Source organism: Budorcas taxicolor, chromosome 20, assembly GCF_023091745.1.
Source record: "Budorcas taxicolor isolate Tak-1 chromosome 20, Takin1.1, whole genome shotgun sequence".
Classification (NCBI taxonomy): Eukaryota; Metazoa; Chordata; class Mammalia; order Artiodactyla; family Bovidae; genus Budorcas; species Budorcas taxicolor.
Window position 1 is genome coordinate 36956016 of NC_068929.1, and position 12059 is coordinate 36968074.

Consider the following 12059-nt stretch of genomic DNA (forward strand, 5'->3'; position numbering starts at 1 on the left):
AAATTATTGGTTTTCCTGTTAGAGAAATAGACTAAAGTGTCTTCCATTGTTTAGAAAGAAAAAAGTCTCCGCTACAATGGGAGCCTTGGTTTTCTAGGAGCATGGCCGTGTGGCAACATGGAATCATACTGGACATCACAGAACAACTCCTCCCCTCCCTGACCTCCTCCTCAGAGAACTACCGGATAACGGGCACAGCTTTCTTCTCTGAGGCAAGCCACCCCAGCAGGCTTGTTGGGTCCCATGGGGTATCTCTCTCAGGAGTTCAATGGGATCCAGAGCCACGGAAGAGGGACCTTCACTGGGAGCTTTGGGAGTGGAGAGGCCCAATGACTGCCAGAGATACAGTACCTGAGCAGAGAGACAGAGAGGAAAAAGAACCCAGCCTCATCCTCTTCCTGCCCTCTGGTCTGTAGACATCAATTTCCAAAGCAGAGAAGGATAGAGAAATAACCTGCAAAAGACAAAACAAAATATAACCAACAAATATATCAATACTACAGTCCTTCCACAGCCTGGGATAAAAGCTGGCCCAGCCAGTCCAGAGAAATAACATCATCAGTTACTCCTATTTTCTATGCTCCATTTTCCCATTTAGATCAGAATTATCTTCTTAACTGGGCTTCCCTGGTAGCTCAGCTGATGAAGAATCTGCCTGCAATGCAGGAGACCCCAGTTCGATTCGTGGATTAGGAAGATCCCTTGGAGGAGGGCATGGAGGGCATGGCAACCCACTCTAGTATTCTTGCCCGGAGAATCTCCGTGGACAGAGGAGCCTGGCGGGTTTTATTCCATGAGGTCGCAAAGAGTCAGACACAACTGAGCAACTAAACACGTGCACATACGTTCTTAACTAGGTGTTTAGGTTCTCATCAGCTCATAACCTTGACCTGTGGGTTGCTTACCACCAGAGCTTAGTTCCTGCCAGATTTGCATATTCACCCAAGGCTTCTTCCTCTGCTCCACAAGCAGCTGGGGCCCTGCCCTTTCATCATAGCTGTGATGCCTTCAGAACTTTCCTGAAGGGAGGCCCTTCCTCAACTAAAGGGGAGAAGTGTGTCATTTTCAGCTCATGAAGGAGCCAATCCTTTGGAAGCATGGGAATCTACGGGATGTGCTTGTCCTGATGGATCAGAGTGCTTGGGACTCCAACCCCATCCTGAGGCAAATGGCCATCCGGGGTCTCGGTAATACAGCTTCTGGAGCCCCTCACAAGGTAAAAGGGGTTGAGGGAAGGACAAAAAGTAATTCATGTAAGTAGAGTTAGAGGCTTCCCAAGTGGTTCAGTGGTTAAAATAAAAATTTGAAAAAATAGAATCCATCTGCCAATGCAAGAGACACAGGAGACAGGTTCCATCCCTGGGTTGGGAAGAGCCCCTGGAGAAGGAAATGGCAACCCACCCCATTATTCTTGCCTGGGAAATCCCTTGGAGAAGAGCCTGGTGGGCTACAGTCCATGAAGTTGCAAGGAATTGGACCCAACTGAGCATGCATGGACACAAGTAGAGTTTTAAAATAATTATTTAGTAACCCACACCCCATGGTTACACATGGGGTAACCATGTGTGTTAATTTCAGAAATTAAGTGAAAATCCAAATAAGTTGCTGAAGTAGCAGCTCTTGTGTTGAAGGATCCGTGACCCTAACAGAATGTCAGTCCCCTTGTCTGGGGTCTCCTACCCTATTCCAGATACACATAGAACAGTTTTCGAGATTAAGAAACCTTATTTCAAAATAGGTGAAGAAGCACAAGCAGATAATGTTAGAATCTGTCATCAGAGGCCTCTATCACCTGGCCCGCACTGAGGTCGTCTGTGAAAGCTTGAAGGCTCTAAAAAAGATCCTGGATCTGCTCACAGACAGAGATGTGAGCTTCTACTTCAAAGAAATAGTCCTGCAAACAAGAACCTTCCTTGAAGATGTAAGTGAACCTGTTCAGGAATCTTCCCTCCCCAGAAGAAGTGAGTGAACAGAAAGAGTTTCAGGCAGTGCTTGCAGCAGACCAGTTTGGTGTCCATCTGCCATACCCACTTATATTCCCTTTCGTAGCCTTCCTGTCTTGTCCATCTTGCTTCCTGGGCTCACCTCCCATGTAAATCCCCTACACTTAAATCCTTACCTCAATGTTTGCTGTTGGGGGAACACAGATGATGACAGTACTCATTACAGGGCTAAACGTTGATGCCTCCAACACTATCTTTTTCATGTGCAAGATTTCAAAAACTTAAAATACTTGCTTAGTTCATTTCATCCCAGGAGTCATTAAACTGCCGCATAGCTCATGGGCCAAATTCGACCCAGAACATCTTTTTGCAAAGATAGTGTTATTGGAACACAGCCATGCTCATTGGTTACATATTATCTATGGCAGCCTTCACACTTCATCTGCAGAGCTGATTAGTTGTTACAGAAACCATGTGGCCTGCAAAGTCTAAATTATTCAGCGTTTGGTCTTTTACAGAAAAATTTTGTCAACCCCTGATCTGGTTTACAGCCCTCGTTTCAGAAAAGATTAGTCAATGATTCTAGGCAAAGGAAGGTCATTTTTCTTTATACCTTCTGGGAAACTAGATTTTATTATTTCTTCTTGGTTTATTCACTGCCATTAATATAGAAATCTATTTCACATCTAACATAAACCTATTTTTTATCATCTAAACCTGTCTGCTCCCATTGTGTGATTGGAGGAGATGGAAACTGTTGGCTGCCTGCTCAAGTGCATCCTTCTTAAACATTCAGGCTTTATTAAATTACCTGTTCAGGGATAGTCTCCAGAATGAAAAGTCTTTATTTCCTTCATTATTCACCATAAACCTAATTTTTCAGCTCCTTAATATTTTACAAGCCAGTGACTGTGTTGTATCTCTAAATGAGGCCTGAGAAGTATTGAATAGAATCTGAAGAAAAATCACCTCTCAAGTCCAATTTTTTCCTATTTATTCACTCCAGTTTTTTTTTTATCTTACCCTTTCTTCCTGACTCTTCAGAAGTTTATTAACCACCCCGACCTCCAGATTTCAGTTCCTAATACATGCCCTCAGTCCATAGTCCACCAGTTTTGTGTGTTTCAGTTTCTTTTGTGTGAGTCTAAACCTGACCTTTGAAAGCAGCTTTCTGCTGGTATTAGTGTTACTTTCTCCAATGTATTAGTGTTACTTTTCATTCTCATTTTGTACTCAAAAATACTTTATGGGTTTTCACTCAATTCAGTATCTTCTATAAAATAACAAAGATGTTCTTTTCTTCAATACACAGATAATTGAAACAATCTTTAACAACCAAGAGCTGAAGGCAGCTCCAGAGAGCCCTACCTGTTAGGTTTCCTGGACCATAATTGATTCAATGATAGTAACACTCTTGGATCTGAGCCTTCACTAATCACAAGTCTGTCTGCAAGTTTTATGGTCAAAAGAATGTTTCTCAGTTTTACTGCAAAAGAAAAAAATCTAAAGTCTTTCTGGTTGTTAGGTTAGAACTTTTTCATTTCTAGTAGGTATCAACCTCATCAAATTTGCATAAAATTTGGCAAAAATTGAGTCTTAATAACGGCATGTTCTTTACAGTCCTGTAATGCTCTTTTGGGGGCTTCCCAGGTGGTGCTAGTGGTAAAGAATCTGCCTGCCAATGTAGTAGACTTAAGAGATGCAGGATCGATCCCTGGGCTGGGAAAATCCCCTGGAGGAGGGCATGGCAACCCACCTCAGTATTGCTGACTGGAGAATCCCATAGACAGAAAAGCCTGGTGTGCTACTGTCCATAAGATGGTAAAGAGTTGGACACAACTAAAGCAACTACATGCAAGCAATACTCTTTTTCTACAAATAAATTATGATACTTTGCCCCTATGTTTTTCTATAGGTAAAACATACAATTCTGTAATCTCCAAACTGTCTCTTTCTTTTCTTCGCTATTCAAATACTTTCTCCAAAAATATGGTGACACTTTGAAAAAAATGGTAGAACAGAAAATACAGCTGCTGTCCCATGCTCCAGGCCCCGCTCACTGCTATTTCCTACGCCAGCACCCAAGCACTCACGTCACTCTCTATAACAGGAAATTAAACTTTAATACTTCTCCCAGCACCCAAGACACTTCTACCCTTCTCTTTTCTGCTTTCTCATCGTCCCAATTGGTTAATTCCTATTTGACCTATCTTCCAGTTCAGTTCAGTTCAGTCGCTCAGTCGCGTCCAACTCTTTGCAACCCCATGAATTGCAGCACTCCAGGCCTCCCTGTCCATCACCAACTCCCGGAGTTCACTCAGACTCACGTCCATCAAGTCAGTGATGCCATCCAGCCATCTCATCCTCTGTCGTCCCCTTCTCCTCCAGCCCCCAATCCCTCAGCAACAGAGTCTTTTCCAATGAGTCAACTCTTCGCATGAGGTGGCCAAAGTACTGGAGTTTCAGCTTTAGCATGATTCCTTCCAAAGAAATCCCAGGGCTGATCTCCTGCAGAATGGACTGGTTGGATCTCCTTGCAGACCTATCTTTAGGTCTTTGATTTTAAAAAAATTCAAATGGTTTCTTTTTTTTTAAGTAAATAACTCTCTAGCTTTTGGATAGTTTGTCATTGGGTTGCTTCTCTTACTAAAAGGAGATCTTTTAAATATATACCTTGACCTTACTTCTAGTACATTTAAAGAACATGTCTACTTCCATTTCCATTCTACAAGGCATGTATTTAACTTTTCTAGCCTTTTCCCAACAAGCCATCTTTATTTTTTTATGGTAGATCTTTATTAGTGTCCTTTTTCACAATGTTGTTGTTTATATGCCCTCTTCTCACACACATTTTATTTTGCTATCAAAGTTAACTCTTCTGTCTTCTTCCCCTCATGTCCATGGGAATGCTTTTTTATTTGTCCTTGGTTGTTGCTAATCTAAATAATATTCTGTTACCCGGAATGACCTTTCCCCTCATCCCTCTGCCTTCCTATAGGTATTTTAGACTAGTTTTCTAGATAGCCAACTCCCTCAAGAAAAAGAAAGAAAAAAGAAAACCTCCAGAAAATTCATCAGAGTTTGTTAGAACTCTAAACCATATCAACAAAGTGTCTGAGATAATAGAAGGCCATCTTTCTCCACCACCTGTTGAGGTCGCATAAATCTTTTGCCTTCTAAAAAGCATTGCCAACCCGCTTGGACAGTAAGCAAGGGAGCTCCATAACTTCATATATACAATAGTGGGGCTAAGCACTTTTTTGTTTATCCTCTCTCTCTCTCTCTCTCTCTCTCTGAGACCCAAAGCCCAAATTTCTGAGCTTCCTGTAATCCCTTTGGAAAGTGTATGGGATCTTGGAGAAGTGTCCTAGACATTGAGCAGTTTAGATCAGAGGCTCCATAACTCCAGGCTAATGATGCAATCAGACTAATGTGTATAAAATACAGAATAAACAAGAACCCTCCCTGGCCTTCTACCACCAGCACTCCCTTTTTATTATTCCTGTGGTCACATTTCCTCATTAGTTCCTCCAAGTCAAAAACCAAGTCTCCAGCTCTAAACTCGTGTCATGTGGGTGGAGAGATACTGGGAAAGGAAGGGCATTCTTGGAACACACAGGGGCTATGACAAGTGAGCTCCAGTGCCTGGGCTCCAGCCTCCTTTACTGAATGGGAAGGGGCAGAATGGGCTGGGGGGTTCCAACTGGGAATGGCCATGTGGGGGACTCACCAACGACATGCATCTGTCATCACAGGAGCAGGATGATGTGAGGCTGACTGCCATCCTCTTATTTGAGAATCTGGCATCCCTAACAGGAAGAAGGTGGAAGATTTTTTTTGCTGAAGAAATAAAAAAGAGCATGATTTCATTCCTTCTCCACCTCTGGGACCCCAATCCCAAGATTGGAACTGTAAGTGGCCCTTGCACAGACAGTTGCACCTCCTCCTCTGCCCGTAGCCAAGAGGTGCCAGGAAGCCTGGTCTGGCTGGACCAGCAGCCATATCTGAAGACACCAGTCTCAAATGAACCTGAAAACCAGTTATCCCATCCTGGGTTCCTTTTTGGCCATCACTTCCTGAGTTTGCACTTCCATCTTTGAAACTGGGAAGGTGGTAGCACTGACTGTCCAGCCCTTGCATAACTCTTTACTGCTCTTTTCCCAACACACCAATAAGCCTGCCTTCCCTTCTGGAAGCAGAACTAGCATTATGCACTGTGATGCAGAAAACTCTGTTTTTCAGGCTTGCCGTGATGTCCTGATCATCTGCATTCCTTTTCTGGGCCTCCAGGAACTCTATGGGGTATTAGACCATCTCCTGGATGGTCAGGATCTACCAAGGGCCAGGGATTTCTACAGGCAGTTCTGCATGAAGCTGGTGAGTGTGCCATAGGTGCTGCTTCCAAAAACTCAGGCCAAGAGTCCAGGCAAATCCCAGAAGACAAAGCACATAGCAAAGAATCCCAGCTAGAGCCAGAACCATCTGGGAAGAACAGTGATACTGGATATCCTGCCACATCACCCTCTACTCTGTCCCCAAGTTCCAGCTGGAATCTGCTCTTGATTTCTGAAACATCTGTTGATTAGTCCTATAAGCTCCAGCACCACCCTGATTAAATTTAGAATGAAATAGCCATAAGACACCTTCCAGCAGAACAATTAATGGCTGTATGCATGCTCACTGGCCTTTTGATGTCTGTTCTTGGGGCCTATAGGATGCTGAATTTCTTAAAGAGTCACTTCTCAGTTGCCTTGTGTGTGTTTTTTTTTTTAATTTATTGAAGTATAGTTGATTTACAGGGTTGTGTTAATTTCCACTCAACAGCCAAATAACTCAGTTATACATATATATTCTTTTTCATGTTCTTTTTCATTCTGGTTTATCACAGGATATTGAGTATAGTTCCCTGTGCTATACAGTAGGACCTTGTTGTTTATCCATTCTCTATATACTAATTTGCATCTGCTAATCCCAAACCCTCAGTTCTTCCCTTGCCCACCCATCCCTCCCACTTTCAGTTGCCCTTTTTGTAACACATATCTCTTCCAGTCAAAGAGAAACCAAGAAATCCTATGGATCCTCCACACACACTCATTCATGTTCTTCAGCAGCAGCTGGGAGACCATCAGGAGTGCAGCCATCAAACTCACAGGTGAGGCCATGTCCACTCTCTCCACTCACAGGCCTGCTCCTTGCCATCCTATTTTGCTTTGCCTGGAAACTACCCCAGCATGAATGCTGGTATGATTGTGTGCTGTTGCTTCGGTCATATCTGACTCTTTGCAACCCCATGGTCTGTAGCCTGCCAGGATCCTCTGCCCATAGGCTTCTCCAGGCAAGAATACTGGAGTGGGTTGCCACGCCCTCCTCCAGGGGATCTTCCCAACCCAGGGATCAAACTCATGTCTCTTATGTCTCCTGTATTGGCAGGTAGGTTCTTTACCACAAGTACCACCTGGGAAGACCAATATGATCGGTATGACCAAAAGAAAAAAAATAATAAGCCAGAAAATTCATTTTATGTATAACAACATCTTCCCTCAAAAGAACCTATTCTCTTTGCAAACTTACAGTAGCAGCTTCTGAATTCCCAACACTCATTCTCTTTCCATCAGACCATTCTCCCTATTTGGGTCCTTCCTGCTTCTTCTGATTCCAGGTCACTGTTCCCTCTTTTCCCCAGGTCTTTGATCCAAGCTTGCAGCCCCTGCCAAATTGTTTTCCTTTGTATCACCCATTAACATAAACCATAGTCAACCTTCTAAATTCAGTTCAAGCTGAGAGCTTTAGCAGCAACATGATAACTAGTGAAAAGTGTATGGGTGCATGAGGGCCAGCGGACCTTGGCTCTGCTAGGTGATTCTGGACAATTCACTTAATTTCACTGTGTTGCCTCTTTGTTTGATCTACAAAATTAAAGAGGAAAGTAAGTGAATCGCTGAAGATTAAGTCTTATCATGAAACCCATTCCATCTAATCAAGCCCACAATGAATAGGCCCACTGGGTTGGCCACCTTTAAGAAAGAAAGAAAGAAAAAGTGAAGTCACTCAGTCGTGTCTGACTCTTTGCGACTCTGTGAACTGTAGCCTGTTGGGCTCCTCCATCCATGGGATTTTTCCAGGCAAGAATACTGGAGTGGGTTGCCATTTCCTTCTCCAGGGGATATTCCCGACCTAGGGAACATGCATCTCCCACACTGCAGGCAGACTCTTTACTGTCTGAGCCACCAGGAAAGCCAGGATCCTAAGGATCCCTTATTGGATCCTATAGAGGATCCCCTTTTTGTTGTTGTTCAGTCACTAAAATGTGCCCAACTCTTTGTGAGCCCATGAACTGCAGCATGACAGACTTCCCTGTCCTTCACTATCTCCTGGAGCTTGCTCAAACTCATATGCATTGAGTTAGTGATGCTGTCCAACCGTCTCATCCTCTGTCACCCCCTTCTCCTCCTGCCCTCAGTCTTTCCCAGCATCAGGGTCTTTTCCAATGAGTCAGCTGTTCGCATCAGGTGGCCAAAGTATTGGAGCTTCAGCTTCAGCATCAGTCCTTGCAATGAAAATTCAGGGTTGTTTTCCTTTAGGATTGACTGGTTTGATCTCCTTGCCATCCAAGAGACTCTCAAGAGTCTCTTCAGCTCCACATTTCAATAGCATCAATTCTTCAGTGCTCAGCTTTCTTTATGGTCCAACTCTCACATCCGTACATGACTACTGGAAAAACCATAGCCCCCTAACTACGTTGTAAATTTTTGGAAGACAGGGGCCATACATGTTCAAAACCCTGACAACTCGCGCTGCCCCCTGGAGGACATAGTGAGTTTTCCCAGTAACATGCAAGCGGCAGGCAAGCAACCGCTTCGTCACAGCACTCAAGACCACATACACATCACCCTCACATCATCCTGGAGGTGCAAGAGGAGCCTAGCTTGTTCATTCACTATTCAGACCACTTAACTTCTGACCAGGTGCAGAGTCTGCCCTGACTTTTTGTGGCCAATCCCTCTATAGCAAATAGTAACTTTTCTTCCTGTTGATTTTAGATGCCATTGTTCTCAATTTGACCTACCAATATGTGGAGCTAGTAGACAGGGAACAACTGACCACACGTGAGTACCAACCCTAGTTTCTGTCCAGAGCCCTGTTATATTCTTAGAGAAAGAGAAACTAGAGCCACTCCAAGTTCCACATCAGCTGTAAAATCATAGTGTACCCCATCATCAGTGGTCTCTGATGCTCCCCATATACTGGACTTTCCCCAGAGTGTAAGGTGACCCCCAGCTCCATCCCATTGTAGGCACCGTTCCCAACAGACTTCAATTTTTCGATTGTTTATAAACCTACTGGTCCCAAGGTCAGCATCTTCTCTTCCCTTATTTCAGTGTAAGAATAGTTTCTAAATTTGCGGATCCAAATCCTAACCGTTAGGGCAAAATGTGAGCCCAGGGACCTGAGCCCCATGTAGCTCTGACCCTTAGTGGAGGCTTCCCTGCTCTGCAAAGCTTGGGCTTTGGCTTTCTTCCCTCAGTGGATGTTGCTCTTCTTCCCATTTCAGGGCTCCAAGCACTTCGACAGGACCCTTGTATCAGTGTCCAGAGAGCAGCTGAAGCTGCCATGCAGACCCTCCTGAGAAGGTGTAAAGATATAAGTGTCCGTCTGTAAACCATCAGGAAATAAACTGCTAGGCTTTTTTTATAACTGACTCCTGTCTTCATCCTCACAACTCACAAACTTGTAATATCTTGAGGAAAGAGGTGGCACCCAGGGTGGGGATCGAGAGGTAGTGGTATACCCCTTACCCTCCAGACTCCCTGGTGGTTTCTGTTAGCAAAAACCACGCTCACCAGTTCACATAAGGAATAACCTGTGATGTGAGTGGTGACAGCCACATGGCCTTTGCACAGGATGGCCTTCAATGGAAGCTTACATCCCAGCAGATACCAAAAAAATTAAAGAACATCAAACAATTCTGCTGCCACGGAGAAGAGGACTGCTGCTACTTTCCACACATAGCCCCTTTTCATATCTTTGCCAGTTTTGACTTGCTACTCAGGCTCTTCTCTTTCTAAAAAACAGTCTTATGGCAAACTTTAACCTGTCTGTTCTTACTTTGTAATTTATGTGTCGAGATCGTGCCCCAGGGAATTTTCTACAAAAGACCCTTCCTGACATTGTATTAAATCTCACTATCTCCTTTCCATTTTTATCCTAGAGCATTCCTCTCTTTGAATTGTGTGTGTGCAAGTGCATATGTGTTAACCTGCTTCATGGCATCTGAATCATAACTCTTCACTCTTTTTCACAATGCACACCTGAAAATACAGGAAGTCATGTTCAGACAAAGAAACTTCTAACACAGAGTCCAGGACTCATTTAACATGACCACCATCACAGTCATTCATTAGCAGCCTTATTTTTTGCTATTATTTTTGTTTTGTGGACATTTAAATTTCAAACATTGAGCTCAAGTATGATCTGGCCCTTTGTTCAGATTTCTGAAATAAAGATAAACTGATAGACAGCTTTAAGGTTGCAATGTATTTAACACTGTACATTAAACAATTAGAGAAAATCTAGGGGGTATCATAACTATATACCTTTTATATTTAGTAGCACAAACATAGGGACAAGCCATGCAGTCGGAGGAAAAACCTGTTCGGGACTGACAGAGAGGTCCTTGGTTGCTGGCAGAATCTCCTCTTGACTCCAGACTTGAGAAAAGCTAGGAGTCTGTCAGTATACAAAAACCACTGAACTCAGGACAAACAGTTACAGGATATTAAGGAACTGGCTCTTGCCAATTCAGATTATGGGGCCCAGTCTGAAGTAAGCAGGGTTGGCTGGAGACTGGAAGTGTTGCAGTTCAAGTCTAGAATCTATAGATTAGCACAGCAGTCCAGAAACAGAATGTTAGTGCCTTCTTCAAAAATCCCCAGCTTTCCAACAAGTTCTAGGATTCTTTTCACAAACAACGGCAACACTTACTAAACTGACGTGGCTCCTTATAAATTCCTCTAATCTATATTCTAAGCCCTTCATCCTCAAGTTCTTGAGAAAATATCTTTCATTTCCACCAAACATTTTAGGAACCAAAGGAGTCTTTTAGGTCAGAGATTTTAGACCAGAGTCTCACTTATTCATCCATTGAACAAATATTTATTGAGTGCCTATAAATGTATAAGGCACTATTATAGCCACTGGGGCTACAACTATGAGGAAAAAAAAGTAGAAAAATTCTACCCTCATGAAATTTATACTCTATGACATCTGTATATAATTTCCAGAGGATGGAGGCAGCCTCCAGGATGATTCCAAATGATTCTTGTCTCCTGATGTTCCTGTAACCCTCTTCCCACAGTGAATAGAAATGTCCTGTGTAATCAATACAAAAGTTCAGAAATGACAGTGTGTGACTTTCAAGACAAGGTCATAAATGGTACTGCCCTCTCTTGAATCACCCACTGTGGAGGAAGCCAGCTGCCAACATCAGGATGCTCAAGCTGCCCAAAAAGAGATCCATGTGGCCAAGAACTGATTCCTTCTACAAACAACCAGAGCTAACTTGCTAGGTTCATTAAAGAGCCATCTTGGAAATGAATCCATGAGCCCCGGGAAAGGCCTTCAGATGATTGAAGCCTCAGTTGACACATTGACTGGATTATGAGATAAAATACAGAATGCCCAATGAGATTTGAATTTCAGGTGAGCAATGAGTACTTTTTTTCAGTAAAATCATGTCTTGATTATTACATGGGACACCCTTCTACTAAAGAATTATTTATTGTTTTTCTAAAATTCCAAATTAACTGAACATCTTGTATTTTTATTTGGTAAATCTGGTCACTCCAGTACAATCTAACCAGAGTCCTGGGTCAGAATCACTAAGCTAAACCACTCCTGGATTCCTGAAACACAAAACTGTATGAGATAATAAATCCATGTTGTTTTAAGCCACTAAGATCCAAGGTAATTTGCTATGCACTGATGGGTAGCTATTACACAGAGAGTCTGTGATCCCACCTGAAGTCATATGCAAGTTTCTGTGTATAATTGGGTAGGTGTATTTTAGGGTAATGGCTTTGATTAAATTCTTAATGGAGTCGGAGCTATTCCGAAGCA

General features: G+C 43.1%; 1 protein-coding gene across 1 annotated transcript in view; it reads left to right on the plus strand.

Annotated features, from left to right (window-relative positions):
• Nucleotides 1-9602, plus strand: part of MROH2B (maestro heat like repeat family member 2B) — a 75846-nt gene extending 66244 nt beyond the window's left edge. Inside the window, exons 35-42 of the mRNA XM_052659097.1 lie at nucleotides 98-212; nucleotides 1070-1216; nucleotides 1739-1921; nucleotides 5699-5854; nucleotides 6186-6320; nucleotides 6993-7095; nucleotides 8984-9049; nucleotides 9496-9602. Of these exons, the coding sequence (XP_052515057.1) occupies nucleotides 98-212; nucleotides 1070-1216; nucleotides 1739-1921; nucleotides 5699-5854; nucleotides 6186-6320; nucleotides 6993-7095; nucleotides 8984-9049; nucleotides 9496-9602 (1012 nt within the window). The remainder of the gene's footprint in view (nucleotides 1-97; nucleotides 213-1069; nucleotides 1217-1738; nucleotides 1922-5698; nucleotides 5855-6185; nucleotides 6321-6992; nucleotides 7096-8983; nucleotides 9050-9495) is intronic.
• Nucleotides 9603-12059: the final 2457 nt, after the last annotated feature.